The sequence below is a fragment of the Xenopus tropicalis genome, chromosome 4 (assembly GCF_000004195.4).
Source record: "Xenopus tropicalis strain Nigerian chromosome 4, UCB_Xtro_10.0, whole genome shotgun sequence".
NCBI lineage: Eukaryota > Metazoa > Chordata > Amphibia > Anura > Pipidae > Xenopus > Xenopus tropicalis.
The window spans coordinates 32,837,851-32,855,178 of record NC_030680.2 but is presented as its reverse complement, the minus strand read 5'-3'; the positions used below and the strand labels follow the sequence as shown (position 1 = coordinate 32,855,178).

Genomic DNA, 17,328 nt, shown 5'->3' with positions numbered 1-17,328 from the left:
AATGCAGAGAAACCCCACAGTTAAATGAGAAATCTACAGGGTTGCTCAGTGCAAACTATTCAGGCAAATTTCCTTGTAAGATAAGAGTAATATACAAGACATGTTGGCTGCTATATAGCATTTCTGTAGCTACAAGCAGCTGATATGGCTCAGGGAAGCAGAATGCAGAGAAGAAAATCAAGTTTATTGCATAGTTTGCTTTTGGAAACTCCCCGTGTAGAAATTCTTGCTTTGCCCCTGGGGATTTAAAAGAAGGAAAAGGAACCTGAAAAACTAGGGAATGGAGTCATAAGAGATCTTTGCCTGATTAGAGCCTTCCTGAAAAAGTCAAACACTAACGCTCGAGGGCAGTCCAGACCTTGTTCATCAGGAAAGTCAGGATATAGGATTGGAGAATTCACATTTTTGCTGTACAGAAGACTTAAGAGATCACCTTTCTCTGATATTTGTCTGCCCTTTACCAGGGCCATTACTGCACTGTGCAGCCCCAGTGGCGGATTAATGAGAAGTGAGGCCCCTAGGTTACACTTTCCACAGGCCCCCCATCTAGAGTAATTCCGCCTGGAGACACACAGCACAGTCAGCAGGCAAGGCATGTCTCACTTGTGTGCCTAGGGGTCCAGTGTGATTAAGTGCCCATCTAGCTTTTTTTAATTATTATTTTTATTTTCTTTTTCCAGATCTTTTAAATTTTATTTGTGCTGGGTCGGGTGCATGTGGGAGAAGAAGGCAGGCAAGGGATGTGTACAGACCCAGGCATGTGTGCTCTATGCCCACCCAGCATACAGAGCTTGGTTTCACGCATGCCTGGATCTGCACACATCCGGGTGCCCTGCCTGCCTTCTTCTCCCCGGTGCACCCGACTGGACCCAGCAAAAATAAAAATAAATATTATAAGATTTGAAAAGAAAAATAACAATTTTATAAAAGCTAGATTGGCCCCTGATCACACCGGACCCCTAGACTATAGCTTAGGTAAACCTATGCATTAATCCGGCCCTGCCTGGATATACCAAAAAGCAGATACAGTTACTCCCTAGTTGTGCCAACAAGCTGTGTGTTTCCAGGTCAGATGACACTTGGCAGTGTTAGTTGGCAGATATAGGAAGGGGAAGTGCATGTTAGAAGAAACTCAGTATTATGAAATTGATAAGCTGAGGAAACTTGCAACTGACCTTTCTTTTCCGCTTTTGTTACATTTTATGTCTATCTGATGTGATTCTATCTAAGTGCAGTTGTAAATGCTTCTTGGTTGGCAGAGTCAGTAATGCCCACTAATCACAAAGCAGATTGATTAAATGGCCAGAGGTTTCTCAATTAAAGGAATCCCAACTTCATTCAAAAATTACAAAGCGTAAAAAAAAAAAGTATACCAGTTGCAGATGGCCTTAGACAGGGGCAGGAAGCATGAGGTGCGGGATACCCATTCCCCTGTGTTACGGGGCCACGCCCTTCCACCAGTGGCTTACTCACTCTGGAGCATAGGGGGATAGTTATCAGAGGTTGTATTTGGATTCTTCACATTTTCCCAGCAACTAGAATGATCACATTTATTGACTTTTTATTTTATTATCATTAAGCTCAGAACCATTTTTGAAAAACATTTGCAAAAGAAAATAAACATTCTCTGTAAATCTGCCTAATAATCTAAATGGAGCCCTGTATTCACAGTATTGATTATACTCCTGAAGCCAGCCCCTAATTATACTGGAACCCAGCTTCCCGATTCCTAACATACCAAGACGTGTTCCTCACAGTGATACCTGGGTCAGGAATTTCCAGACCTATGTTCACCCAACCTTCTAAACCCCCAGGCCAACCTGGCCTAAGGTTAAAGGACATGTAAACCCTACATTTTCTTCCCATAAATACGGACACATCTTCCTCACCCAAGCAGCATCATTTGTACTGCATATATCAACTCCAGCACTGCCACATTTTCTTAGAGCAAATAGCTTTCACTAGGGGGCGAGTTGAGGAGAAGGAATCCCAGGCGATTAAGGGGATGCTGCAGCCTTACTATTAACCTTTTAACCCAGAGTTGCAGGTATTTAAAGATTTCAAAGAGGCTGTTCACTGTTACATTTTTTGTGAGTTTTACTTGTCCTTTAAGAAGGTAAATTTCTACTCACACTGGAACTACCCTCTATCGCACCATTAGAGAAGATGTCAAATGGGAGCAGACTTGGCAAAATAATATCACTCCAAGTATTGGTAGGGGAGCAAGGAACAAGCTGCAGTGCAGATTGTAAGCTCTATGGGGCAGGTACCTCTATCCTCTTGTCTTTTTGATTCTTAACTAATTGCAACTGTACCTTGTATTTATTTGTATTTATTATTATACTTTGTATTTATTATTTTAATAACCCCCTGTTGTATTAATCTTTTCTAAAGTACAGCGCTGCGTACATAAGTAGCGCTTTATAAATAAAGATATACATTCATACATACTTAAAAGTTACTTTGCGCTGCAGCTGGTCCATATTAACCCAATACAAAGCCTATATACATATGCAGGCTTCAGCCCAGCTGCGCCAACCCAAGGGTAGAGTACCAGCCTTTGCATCACTACTGGGCCCACAGCAATATTATTTAAAGCTCCACAATCCGCCTCAAAGACCAGTCCACATTTTTACCCAGCCTTATTCAGTATTTCCAGATTTCTGTGGCCCCCTGTATTAGATGATATAAATGTAGGCATCAATGTATACAAAACAGAACATAAGGTGACGGAACAGAACCAAAACCCAATAGCTGGGGAAAGCATGGTCCAATGTGTAGAAAAGGAACCAAGGCAAGGAGAAGCAACTGCAGTACTTAGTAACCTTTGTGACATTTGTGCAGTGTGCAAGTGCTTTCAGTTCTCTTATTTGACTTTATTTTGTGCTTATCTGCGTGTCTTAGAGCTGATTTAGGAAGACTTGGAACAGAGCCCCCACTTAACAGAATGAAAAGTTGTTTTCGGATGTTGGCGGCATCAGTCATTGCTGCACAGTGAAGAAAAGAAAAAGCACATACCCAGAATGCCTTTGGGGAGAGTTACCACTTTATCAGATCCACAATGGAGGATCAGTGGTTACTGCTTTTTGAGGAGACTAAGCCTATGTTCATAGTCATGGATTTAACCATCAAAATGTTGGTTGCAACTTCATCCTTAATCTGATAAAAATACTTGAATTATGGTATGATAGGTTCAACCTGATACCTCAGTTTTCTAAATTGCGCAACATATAAGGGGTCCTTTACTATGACCCCAGACAGCAAATGCACAATTGCAGCCCCCCTAGGGCTCATGCTGAGAGCACTTCTGTCTGGCATGTTTGTGCTCTGCATCTTGTGCTGAATAAAAAAATTCAGACAACAGGGCCTGCATCTGTCCCCCATGAGCCTTTTTTTTTGCTTTTTGCACTGCCTTCAGTTTTGTAAATGTGCCTTATAGTTATTGGACCAATTAAGCCCTATGGCTCTCTTCTTGAAGGAATAGTGTCTTGATGCAGCACAGTGGTTTTGGCCCACTCAAGAGTTAGTAATCCAGAATGTAAACTAATAAGAAACCCTAATAGGGAAAAACAAATACCAATACTTCTGTAATTCAATATGTAAAATGATGTGTATAGATTGATAAATAACCAAGGCCCAGTTATCTGTGAGGACCTGTTGGTGTTTAAGTTCATTGTTTAGATACTTAAGTAACCTACCTACTGTCCCCGCAGACCCATGGCACCTTGTATAAGTGACGTTATACAGCATGCAACTTTATGATAGCTAAATAAGTGGTTAATAAAGTTATGTCATGTTTATATCATTTTGCATATTGAATGACTGAATGGTGTAATGGTGAATGTTTTACCCATTAGGGTTTTTCAAGGTGTGTTTATGAGCACGGAGTAGCAACAGAGAGGCTGCTGCAGAGAGGGTCCCCAGCACATAAGTTTTTAAATAGACCCACAGGAGGGGCCCACAGGACAATTCAGAGCATTGGGAACGTTTCCCATGCTGTGAGTTCATTCATTATTGATATAGTCTATTGCTATAACATATATCCAGTGTAGCATTGGCTACACTGGGAAATGATGTCTTTGGATGCCCCCAGAGGCACTGCGGCCTTCCCTCCATTAGCACTGCTGACTCTTTTTCTCATTCTTTTGACATAAGTTGTGATTATAATAGACTTTGGCTCTTCCTCTCATTGTTCTTCCAGCCCTCTGCTCTTTTGCCGTCACTCATTTGAATTCTAATTCTATCATCACATCTAATTAACTTTAGTTGCCTAAGGGGTGGAAAATCTCCCTCACATGAAAGAAAGAAAGCCGCTTCTGCCTGGCACCAGATTCATCACATGAAACATCCCATTAGTTCATGGATATATCACAATATAAACTTCAAACTTGATGGACTAAAGCATAATTTCTGTAAAGTTTCTTATAATAGTACCACACTGACCATGTATGACGTGCTCTTTTCTGTCTCTCAACCTGTTTTCTTTCTCTCTTTTCTTCTGTTGTAATAGTTAAAAAGCAAAAATAAATTTTTTTAAAAAAACATTGGGGGTGGATATTTCCATATACTTTATTTGCCACAATCTAAACTTAACCTCTTTATGTCTGGTTCTAACCTGTACAGGTTATGTCTTCAATGTATGTATTCAGTGCCTTCTAATATCACACAGGTACATTGGTAGCCCTTAGTCTAAGCAATTTCTACAAAATGGGAGCTAATACAACCACCCTGAAATATTTAGACAATTTGTATTAATGCACAGGGATGCCATACTGGTTCCATCATTAGGCCATACAATACATAACATGGAGACTCTTTTCCAGGTGTCCAGCACACCAGTTATCTCAATAACTTGCACAACTGGCATCACATTCTACAGAACTCCCATTCTCCACTTGGTACATTGCACATTGCATGTGAACACATATATTTTTCTCAAGTATGTTGCTCGGTTTTGTCATGCCAAAATTTGGAATGATCTCAGAAAAATATGTGTTCACCTAATGCTTTTTTTCTACTTTAAAGTATATATAAAAATAAGTGAAGGTGACTAGATCTAGATCTAGAACTCATAGGATTAATGCCCTGGGCAGGGGAGCATCTACAAATCAGAGCAATCAAAACAAAATCCATTATTTTATATATAAAATACAGTTCTGTTTACAGAATTATATATTTATTTGCAAAAATATCTTTCCAGACCACAATACAATTGTGCTTATAAAATGCATAATGTCCTGTGTAACAACCTTTCCTGGGTTACTTTTTGTCTGTATTTTGGGCTGGTTTGTACATAATTGTCCATAATTTGTTGCTTGTCTATTCTAGCTTGATAATGAAAAAAAATGTCATTGGACTTTGCAACAGGTTTAGTAAATGTATCATGTTCATGCATCATGGCTAAGCCTATTAACACGGTCCTACCAGGGGCCTTTGTTTCGGAGGATTAATCTGAAGTAATCTGATCTGTGAACATTTTGCAGACCAAATCCTGGAAGACTTTCTTCACAATGGTACACTGGTCCCTTCGGCGACAGAATTCCTGGGTGCAGTTGGCCGGGCATGAAGGTATGAAACAGAATGAAGGAAATTATGAATCAGATAGCCTTATGAATGACAGAAGGGAGGCATGAGTGCATCACTGCTGATTGGCTGCACTATAGTATATATATATATATATATAGTTATAATGTCTTATCTTCTATGACAAAAGTATTCAGATGCTCAAATAGTACTTCAATGTTTGTAGAACCAACTCTTGCAGCAATTACAGCTTTAAAGGCCCCCATACACGGCCGATAGAAGCTGCCGATATCGGTCCCTTGGACCAACTCGACAGCTTATCTGCCCGTGTAGGGGCAGAAACGAGCGGGCTGGCCGACTGATATCAGGCCTGAAATTGGACAGATATCGATCGGCCAGGTTAGAAAATCCAGTCGGATCAGGGACCGCATCAGCTCGTTGATGGGGTCCCCGAACCGACTGCCCCATTGCCGCCTACATAATCCGGTCGTTTGGCCCCAGGGCCAAACGATCGGATTATTTTTTTTTATAACTTCAAGCTCCCCGATATCGCCCACCCGTAGGTAGGGGATATCGGGGGAAGATCCGCTCGCTTGGTAATCTCGCCAAGCGAGCGGATCTTACCGTGTATGGGGACCTTAAGTCTTCTGGGGGGTAAGCACATAGTAGGTCTGCCCATTGTTTGGAAGTGATTATGGCAGACTTGCTCCTGGTTGGCCAGCTTAGTTGAATAATGCTTGTTGACTTCAGTCTTAAAAAAGTGCTACAGATTCTAAGTTGGCTTGAATCAGGGTTGGACTAGGACCCACCAGAGAGCCTGATATTCAGGGCCACTCTCACAACAGATAGATGGAGACATTGGCAAATGGTATAAAGTTTATATAGGCTTATGGGATTAGAAAAGAAAAGGGCCTATGGGAATTTTGCAGGACTAGGGCCAAGACCCAACAGGAGATTCCCTGGTTCCATTTAACTTGTTATTTTAGCCTTGTGTATGGGATCATTCATGAATTTTCAAGCTTCAGATTTTTAGCAAACTCATACAGGTTCTTTCTGAGGTATCTGGGTCTCAGCTATTCACAAACCCTTTTCCCATTACAAATGGGTCACATTTATGCTTTTGACATGTTGTCACATGATTATTTAATGACATTTGTTCACACCATTCCATACAGACCATTGTTATGCAGAGGTGATCTATAACTACAGAGACGTATGGTGGTACAATCCCGCTGTGGAGCTGCTTCCGCCAATAATGGGAACTGCGCATTATGTTAGAACAGAAGAATTGTTATTCTGTAAAATGAGAGAATTGCCCAAGAGGCTGACTATTTTGCAGGGCATTTTTCCAATGAAAAAGCCTTGATGTTTATATTCATTGACCTGCGGCACATATCAGTAGCCTCAGCCTTTTTGTGTGTATAAGGGACAGAAGGTCAGTGCTTCCCAGGCCAATGACACCTGAGGGCAGCTCCTATCAAGTCACCCCTTTCAGCAATCATATTTCTTCTATTCATTGTGGATGCAAGACAACATGAAATAGTGGTCATACCTTAATACACATTTAGGCAAACATCATTTGGGGTCCTGTATTTCTAACAACCTTCTGTGCCCTCTTGCTTAACTGTCTATTCAGAGTGGATCTGCCCGTGCCAGCTCCTTCTCTCCCACAGAAGCAGTACTATTGGGCTGTGTGACGGCTGGGCACGAGTCCGCTTTCCCTGTTAGTAGAGAGCAGACTTGGGTGCAGGGAATGATGTTACGTGAAATCACTCATTTGGTTCTACAGCAACTGATGCATGTGTGTGTATGTGCCTCTGCCTAAATACATGCTCTGCTTTTAGGTGAAGACCTGCAATTAGCAACCGGGTGAAAGATCCTCTTTAAGGTGGTGTTTAATTGCAGCAACTTTAGTCAATAGGGGTTGTTCACCTTTACAATAACTTTTAGTATAATGTAAAGACTGATATTCTGAGACCATTTGCATTTTTTATTGTTTGTTGTTTTTGAAATATTTAGCTGTCCAGTTTGGAATTTTAGCAGCTATTTGGTTGCTGGGGTCTAAATTACCCTAGCAACCAGGCGTTGATTTGAACAAGAGACAGGAATATGAATAGAAGAGGGCCTGAGTACAAAGGCAAGTCATAAAAAGTTTTTTAGCTGCTGGGGTCAGTGACCCCCACCTGAAAAGAGGCAGAAGGAGGAGGCAAATAATTAAACAAAATAATGATGACCAACTGAAAAGTTGCTTAGAATTGTCCATTCTATAACATACTAAAAGGTGAATAACTCTTTAAGGTTGCAGGGTTATGGCTCTGTAGCCATTGAGTTATTTAATTGTCCCTCTGCAATCCAACAAACCATCATACATATAAATACAGATATGATTTAAAGCTCAAGGAGTCAGGGGTGATCAATTCAGGCCATTAAAGGGGACCTGTCACCCAGACATAAAAATCTATAATAAAAGCTCTTTTAAAATGAAACATGAAGCCCAAACTATTTTTTTAATTAAGGCATCCACATACCTTTTATTATGGTATTTACAAATCTCAGCTGTGAATCATATATTGCTTGCCCTGCCTCAGGCATCGACGCGGGGCAGGCATATACTTTCACTTTCCATTCAGCACTTCCTAGATGTCACTGCACTCCTCTCATTCCCCCCTCACTTCTCAGGGTCTATAATTGTGTAGCCTGTGCATGGATATCAAACCCCCCATTCTGGTAAATAAGATATTGGGGTGATGCAGAGCTTGCCTTAATAACAGTGTCCAGAAAGTGGCACCTTCCTGCCTGCTTTGAATGTAAATTCCAAGGAGACACGATTTATATATTTTATACAGTTTATTTTGCCTGACTAGCACAATAGAAAAGAATTTGGAATCATTTCCTAGGGTGACAGTCCTCCTCTAATAATACAGTCTGATGAATGTGCATTTGTATGTCCATCCAGGTAACTTCAAGGCTAGTGAGCGAGGCCACATCCTAAAGAAGTTCAGTCCTATAGAAAATGCTTGCTTGGTTGCACTTATGGATGATGCCCTGCGCCCATATGTGCCCAGCTACCAAGGCATCGAGGAGAAGGAAGGGCAAACCTACATCAAAATGGAAGATTTACTTATGGGCTTGGAAGGCCCTAGCATCATGGACTGCAAGATGGGCTTCAGGTAGAGCTCCATGGTGACCTTGAATAAATAACAGGGGGAACATTATGGGATTTATATATAAACACACATTTCAGCCTTTCTATGGCTAAACTTGACTTTAGCTGAGGTAGAAGCTAAGCCCTATGTTCCAAAAGGCAAGCAAATAATCTGTATGTTGTTGTAGTTTATAGTATATTGAAATACCAAAAAAACCCCATATCTTTGTAGGACATACTTGGAAGAAGAGCTCGAAAAGGCACTGCTGAAACCCACCCCAAGGAAAGATCTGTATAACAAGATGGTGAAAGTGGACCCTTTCGCCCCAACCGAGGAAGAGCATTTGCAGAGAGGCGTTACCAAACCTCGCTACATGCAGTGGCGAGAGACAGTGAGCTCCACCTCTTTGCTTGGATTTCGCATTGAAGGCGCCACAGTGAGTACCTAGGAGTTGGGGGGGATTAGCTGTAGCTACAGAGGTGTATCATTGCATATTTAACCCCCTGCCAGCCAGGGTTTGGACTTTTGGATGCCCATTATGTTACATGAGGAGCAGCACTGAAGCCTGGGAACAGTGAGCAGTTCTACTGTGTGGTCAGAGAGGTTTCGTTTCCCTTGGAGTCACGTTACATGATGCATTTGGCTTGGATCATCATTTGCCGCTGTAACGGCTGCTTTTTATCACATCACACAGAAATCCATACTACAAAACCTGGGTTGCTATGGGGAACAGTGTTTTTTTCCAATACAAATATTAGTAGTGGGAAATGGAGAACATCTTTTTTTAAACCACATGCCTTAAAGAGCCGGTGGCACCAAAGAACAACTTAGCAATCAAAAGTCATTTATTTCCAGCATTTCTTTTAAATTCTCAGCTTATTGCCAACCTAGCTAATCAAATCTGAGCATGTGTAACACAAAACAAGACTGTGCCATTGCACACTGTTCCCCACACACAGATTTTGAGACCAATAAAAAATACTTTTGTGCAAAAACATGTAATATGTAATTTTGTACTGCACACACCAGTTTCTTAAAAGTGTGCACAAAAGGAATGTTTTGTGCATAAAGCCATGAAGAAATTAGAGAGAACACTTCCATTGCTTTATACTTCTCAAATCAACAGCTAGGCAGACCGGACAGGGAACTGCAGACTGGTTTTTCCTTGAGTGAATGCAGGTCTGTAATTGGCTCCCATTGTGTTTCTGGCTAGGACCATTAGGACACATCCAACACTCATATAAAACAGACCAGCATGATCTTTGGGGAGCTCCAATAATGGGGACATTTTTAAAGATTTAAGCTAAGGATTATTTTAAAACCCAGATTCAAACTGGTACCATGTTGAATATTGCCTACAAGATTACATTATGCTCTATGTCCCCTTTAAGGCCATGGGCAGCTGGTTGCCTCTCACCTGTGCAAGACATTAGCCTGCAATCAATAATTGTGTTCTCACTCAACCGTGCTAGCATACAGGGTGACATTAAGGGGGCTCATATGCTGACTGACCATTGGCCTACCTTGTCTGAGTAGTTGATACCTTATGGGAGCAAGCCACATTAGATAGGACTCAACTATGTGGCCGTGGCTTTTAAGATTGCAAATCAGTTGCTGGCTTAGTTTTGTGCCAAAGTGGGGTGGGGGTCATTAAAACTCTTGCCTTGTGATTGACAGATTGAAGGTGGACCAGTGCATAAGGACTTTAAACAAATGAAGAGCAGAGAGAAAATCATGGAGACATTTGTGACCTTTACAAAGGGACAGAAGAACATCCTTGTGAGTGATGAGTTGCAGCTGTACATGTATTTCTGTTCTAACCAAACCTATAATGCACTTATTGTACAGCACTGCGGAATATGTTGGCGCTTTATAAATAAATGTTAATGTAATGCACCCCCCTACCTACTGAACTCTCATACTCTGCCCACACTCCCACTCCCCCTGTATGACTGGCCAGGAAGACATACTCACTTAATCGCTCACTCTGCCCTGAAGCCCTAACCAACAGCCTCTCATTTGGGTAGTGACCCACTCTCACACATTTCTGCAGCTAGAATCTCGGGAATGTAACCAGACTTGTCTCATCTGTTACAAGAGGGGAGTGTCGACTTTTGCAATTGAATATATCTGTCAAGTCTGTGCAAGGAAACATAATGAAGGGGTGATACTAATCAGATACTTCTAATCTGAAGCACTAGGGTCAAAATACCATTTTTGGCTGTTATTTCCTTTTTGTGTTCCCTGCACCTCCTGCATTCCTTGCCTGCGTGTCAGTACCACCTGGTGGCCACTTCTGGGAAATCACTAAAATGAACATTTTGCTATTTCAGGAGGCGTATGTGCGCCGTTTAGAGAACATGGAGAAGGTGCTTCAGGAATCCGCATTCTTCCGCACGCATGAGGTCAGTTTAAAGCCGAGTGTGGAGATTATCATGCACAGATTTAACGAGAAAACCTTTTTGTCCCAATTCAATTCCAGACTTTAGCAGCAAGATTATGGTGTTTTCATTGAACTAAGCTGTAACCTTAGGGATAGGCGAGAAGAACCAAGTCAGGTTGACATGATTAAGGGCACAATGGCCATTTAATGGAAATAATTAGAATTTCTGCACACAGTTCCTTGCAGTGGGGCAACATCACAGGTCACCCATAGCTCCATGATAGTTTGTTCTCTGGCCTGCTTCATGTGTCCTCTGGCATAGCTCATTGCATTCCTAAAACAGGGCACAGAAAGCTACATCCTCCATCCAAAGAGGACATGTGGCCTTAAATGTCCCCAAAAACCATCCCCACAACTTTCACATCACTCAGATGTAGAATCAGAGCAATCAGGGGTGCAAAGCATTGGCTTCATGGCTGCCTTGTGCCTGTGAAGAGTTGCAATCTGCACGTCCCACCCATAGCATCAGTAAATGAGATGTGTTTATTGGTTGCTGCAGTTTGTATAGGTCCAGATTATTGACCAATACAGAACTATTAGTCTTTTATTTAAATCTCTTCCCGATTGTCCTGATCAGCCATACAGCACCCCTTATCACCTAGGGCAAAGTGCTTGTACATGCTCAGAACCCCTGGAGGTTGAACGTGAAACTCCATTACATACTTGCTATAAAGGAGATATACATAGCTTTAAAAAAGTACTAAATCCTAAAAACAAATGTGTTGAAATGCTATAATCTATATACTGAACTTACTGCACCAACCTAAAGAATCTCTATAGCAGTAATGATCAAGGCCTTCAGAGTTGTGTACATGGGGATAACCATCTTGGATCCTGTTAGGAGTGTCAGTGACACTGCACATGCTCTGGGCAGCTGTTGGGAAGCTAAGCTTAGGGGTTGTTGCTAATCCTTAAGCAGAAATCACATATCACATAAGGCTGATTATTGAATTCTAATTCATACTAACTGGTTTCGGAGCTGCCATCTAATGAGAATCTGAATGAATTACTAGTCAGCCTTGTATTGTGACATTTATATTCTGTATATACAGTATATTGTTAGTTAATCCCTAAGCTCAGTAAGTGACAGCAGCACAGAGCATGTGCAGGGAATCAGCAGAATAGAAGATGGGGGGCTTCTGGGGCATCTTTGGGGGCACAGAAGGGCTATGGTTGCCTTAGGCTCTTATAGAATCTCAAATCATAATGTACAGCATTTAGGCACACTGAGTAGTGTGGACAGAGAAATCAGGTAATGTTTAATTAATGCTCATAGTACCTTATTACCAGAGCCCACATGCAAATATTTTACCACTAACTGGCAATGACTGGTGTGTGTCACAAAGCCCCAACAGAACCATAAATATTCACAGCTCCGTTGCTTATGCAATCTCCCTTTTAAGTGTCAATTTAACATTCCTGTGCTGCCTTTCCAGAGAACGGAGCCGCATTCCCACCAGTTAGCATTTCTGTGGCATGCACTCTGCCAAGAAAACATGGCACTCAGTTTGGGGATATTTACTCATAGCTGCATGAAAAGTATTTGGTTTGTTTGGGGTGGTAATAGGATTTGGGGCTTGTTTCCACTGTGTAAGTCGGCATGGCAGCTCATGTTCTGGCATATTGCTGGTTTTAGCTGTGGGCAATGTCCATAAATGAGACCCTTTATGATTGTGAATAGAGAGTATTCTTGAAATTTGCCTTTATTTTTAAAACTGCCTGTGCAGAAACAGAAAGTTACCCCGCCCATTGGCAGCCATAAAGCTCAATACAGCTAAAGTACAACTATGCGCCCCATCACCCAGTCTATGCCCGCAGGTGTTAGCTGTGCTCTGGGCAAGAATGCGCTGGCATATGCCAGAATTATGTTTGCCAAAGCAGATGCACAGGGCAAACACATGTTACACTTGGAAGGCTGTGGCAGTTGGTTTCATGCTTCTAAACAAATAGACCAACCTATTTCAAGGTAACGATAGACTTCCTTTAAAGGACATGTAAAGCCTACATTTGCCTACAATGTATATCAGTTGGGCACGTCGCCCCCACCCAAATGGCATCATTTGTCCTGCATATATCCCCTCTGCTTGCCAGCACCATCACATTTTCCTAAAGCAAATAGCAGCTGTGGCCATTTTTCCTCTGATACATAATCAGATACAATTAAATCTGCAAACAGCATACACACACACAAACCCTTATTCAGCATACATTTCATCCAGAATACAGGCTCACACAGGCACAACTGTCTTTGATAAATGTTCTGCTTTGTTTAAGCTGTGCTCAGGAGAGTTGGTTGGGAGAAAAAAATTGAAGCAGACAGCTAGAGCTGAGTTTCTATGGGAACCAGCAATGCCATCTCTTTACTGGCTGCTAGACTGGGGGCATGTAATCTGAGCTTAGAACAACTGAGCATGCCCACAAGCCAGAAGTCAAAGCAAATTCCTGAGGGAGGGGGCAGAGTGGGTTACAGGAGGAGAAGGAATTCTAAGTGATTAAGGGGATGTTGCAACCTTACTATTAACCTCTGGACAACCAGTGTGGCAGGTATTGAAAGATTTCAAAGAGGCTATGAACCAAGCTGGCAGGCTAACCAGTGATACTTGTTTCAATAAATATCTCAGTACTTTGTTCTGATTGCATGCAGCTTGCAATACATACAGGAATGGGACCTATAATCAGTGAATCCATTATCTAGAAAAAACAAATATAGCATTGCTCATTCCCATCTCAAATAGAAAACAGGACACTATGGAAATTGGCAGTATCTTGAGTTTGATGTTAAAGAGGTTGTCCACCTTTAAATAAGCTTTTAGTATGTTGTAAAGAGTGCTATTATAAAACAGTTTCTAACAATTTGTGTTGTTGTAATTATTTAGCTTTATATTCAGCTACTCTCCAGTTTGGAATTTGAGCTGCTATATGGTTGCTAGGGTCCAATTTACCCAAACAACCAGGCAGTGGTTTGAATGAAAAACTAGAATATGAATAGGAGTGGTCTGAATAGAAAGATAAGCAATAAAAAGTTACAATAACAATGACATTGTAGCATCAAAGAGCAATAGTTTTTTTGGCTGCCAGGGTCAGTGACACCCATTTGAGATCTGGAAAGTGTCAGAAGTAAAAGGCAAATAATTCAAAAACTAAAAAAAATTTAAGCCAATTAAAATGTTGCCAAGAATAGCTCATTCTATAACATACTAAAAGTTAATTTAATGGTTACTAACGTAGCATACATGCTAAGTGCACATGAATTCAGTAGCAATAAAGCATGGCACCCCAAATTACAGTAGGGCATCCCCATGATCAGATCCCAAGCATTCTGGATCAAATATCTCATACCTGTACTAAGACAGCTGATATTTATAGATAGATGAGATAACAAGTTTCTTCTGACTCAGGTGATTGGAAGTTCCCTCCTGTTTGTTCATGATCGCCGTGGATTCTCGAGCGTGTGGATGATTGATTTCGGGAAGACGTCCCCAGCACCTACGCACCTTACTCTGCGCCATGATGTAGCCTGGGAGCATGGAAACCACGAGGATGGATACCTGTTAGGTCTGAGAAACCTTACAGACACCATCCGGGACACCATAGCTGGCATGAACGACATGATGGAGATCCTGGGCAAAACAGTAGAAACCTCAGAAGAGAAAGGGGAGAAACTAAAATGGGACAGGCATGAGATCCCAGCAGGCGGAGACCAGGAGAACCAAACAGCGCTACACAAGGGCAATGAGATTATAAGGAGAGAGGAGTTAGGAGCCACATTTAGTGAAAGAGGACAGAATGTATCACTGCAGGAGAGAAGCAGGGACCTGTGACGGTCAGGAGAAATGCTCTGGGATAACTTGGATGAAAGGCACAGATCTGGCACCCTTTTGGCAGCTGTTACCACACTGAGACTCTTCAACTCATCTCAGCATAGCGAGAGTGCTGATCTTCATTCTGATGGAGTCAACAGCAAGAAACAGGCTGCGGCCTCGTGAATACTTGTGTTTTATATGCAAAAGCAGTTGCTCGGATAGCTTTCATATGAAATCAGACATTTGTGCTTGTGTACAGCAGTTAGAATCCTTGGTGTGAGTTCAGTGCAAGTGCTCTTGCGTCCCCTTTTGTGTGTGCGCAGACAGAACGACAGCTCTTGAATGAAAAACACAAGTATGCAGAAGGCCCGAGTGTTTTCTTTGTGAGCCATGAAGTGATAGCTACTCTCACAGCGAGACAGGATCCCACAGTGCCCCATGTCGGTCACGGTACAGCAAGGATAGCTGACACAATGCCACAGTATGTACACTATACCATTATGTGTGAGGAAACAGATTTTGACACAGTTTAAATAATCCACGTTCTGTTGAATACAAAATTATTAATTATGAGTCTTAACATCACACAGTCAGCATTCTTATACACTCTGGCAAGGACAGTGCCAGCCTCACATGCATGCCACACTGGAATTCCTTTACAGTCTGTATTTATATATATATATATTTATACATATTTGGCCTCCAAAGAGGACAAAAGCTTTTGATGAGAGATAGGGAAGGATATAAAAATTGCACACTGTAGTGGGAGAAGGCGGCAGGCTCTGAGTGTTTATAGATGTGCTCCAAGTCCCTTAAATGGACAGTTCCTGTGCTTTGTTTAATCCATTGCAAGATCCAAGTGTGACATCCTGTAGGATGAGAGAAGGCTTTCCTGATTGCAAGTGCATTGCTCAGCCTCAGGGGATGCAGGGGGACCAATTTTGTTTTTGCTGGAAACCCATACCATTGTGACCAGGATTGGGCCATTTGGAAGAGGATTGGCGTGAAGTTAGGCTACTGGCGACTAAGAAAAGGCAATACAGTGTTGCAGTTGCACAGAGTACTATGAGGACTAGGAAAAAATTTGTGCAAATTAATTTTAGTAGAAAGAATTTAGCAGCTGGGATGGGAAAGCCGTACAGTAATGTTTGCAGGGCCAGTTGAACACATAGCTCATGGGTAACTCTTGTTCATCCTTATACACCTATCAGCATTCCTTTGGCACTTCAGGGTAAATAACTGAATCTCTTCAGTCTTGTCCTTCATCTGCTCTCCACTTCAGAGCATCCTCCTTGTGGGCATCGGGTCTGATCTGGTTTCTCATGCCTCCCAGCAGGTTGGATGTGGCCTCAGTTGCTACAATGAAGGGTTTCACTACAGTGGGAGGAATCTGGCGCAGGACTCCGCCTACTGCTCCCGTCAGGCCCTTCTGCTCATGCCCACGAGAAGCCACTTCACATATTGTATGGGCTGTGTCAATGACACCCTATAAATGGGCAGAACACAATTGCTGCAGTTTTAAACGAATTATGGTCACTACTGCCCACCATGAACATCTATGGGCTATAACCTGTCAGCACCACCCACAAAAGCCCCATTTCTCTGAGGTTTAGACTTATAAGGTAGTTAACTTACCTCCCTAACAGTATCGTATGCTTTGGCCACACCCTCTCTCAAATCCGCTGGCTGCTGGCCCCGCCGCAATTTACGAGACTGTCTGACATCTAGAGCGCATCGTGAAACAGGTGGGGTTGGAGACAGTATATCATACACAGTTTCTGCTGTGGCCTGAGCAACAAAAATAGAAGGATTTAATAAAGACACACAATCACCGGAGCAATAGACTCTATTTCAAAAATTCTGTTCTAGTGCTAACCTTAATTGCATTATTTCTTGTACCCCTTACACTTTGTGTAATGCTGAGTGTGCTGCTTTACTCCCTAGTACAAACCTTTAAAACCTTGGTAACCCCCCCAAAAAATCTTCATATTAAAAAGATATTTAATTTCCAACATACGTCACTCACCAAATTTCTGTGGTATTAAAAATATTTGTTAATTGAATTACTACTAAAAGCTCTAACTCTTCAGCTAAATCTTTGCTATTCTCTGCAATGCTGGTTGCGACTACACAAGGGAGCTGATGAGAACCTTGCCTCAGGCGGCAGTGCCCCATAAGTTACCAGGAGTGTCAAAAAGCTGCTCCTTGTAACTCTAAGAGACACATAGTACAGAAAGTGCAACCACAACTGGTCTCTCTGCACAAGCGATGCATCCCTCCCCCCAACCCACTCTGACCCATTTCTAAAGGCAGCCTGGGCCCCATAAATGCCCATAACTGTGCATATAAATTCACATATGGTAGCAGTAGTACAGCCAAGACACCAGTTCCCACAAAGCCTTGCATATTCTAT

The 17,328-nt window shown here is 42.0% G+C and overlaps 2 protein-coding genes across 3 annotated transcripts in view; one reads left to right on the top strand and one right to left on the bottom strand.

Moving 5' to 3' along the window:
- Positions 1–15,280, top strand: part of LOC100491113 (inositol-trisphosphate 3-kinase B) — a 31,585-nt gene extending 16,305 nt beyond the window's left edge. For both annotated transcript variants that reach the window (XM_004913655.4, XM_002937513.5), the window contains exons 3-8: positions 5,484–5,568; positions 8,480–8,693; positions 8,901–9,105; positions 10,347–10,448; positions 11,003–11,074; positions 14,511–15,280. In XM_004913655.4, coding sequence (XP_004913712.1) covers positions 5,484–5,568; positions 8,480–8,693; positions 8,901–9,105; positions 10,347–10,448; positions 11,003–11,074; positions 14,511–14,933 — 1,101 coding nt within the window. In that variant the 3' untranslated portion in view covers positions 14,934–15,280. The remainder of the gene's footprint in view (positions 1–5,483; positions 5,569–8,479; positions 8,694–8,900; positions 9,106–10,346; positions 10,449–11,002; positions 11,075–14,510) is intronic.
- A 718-nt stretch (positions 15,281–15,998) lies between these two features.
- atg2a (autophagy related 2A) overlaps positions 15,999–17,328 on the bottom strand; it is a 51,679-nt gene continuing 50,349 nt past the window's right edge. The window contains 2 exon segments of the mRNA NM_001079186.1: positions 15,999–16,401; positions 16,551–16,703. Coding sequence (NP_001072654.1) covers positions 16,165–16,401; positions 16,551–16,703 — 390 coding nt within the window. The 3' untranslated portion in view covers positions 15,999–16,164.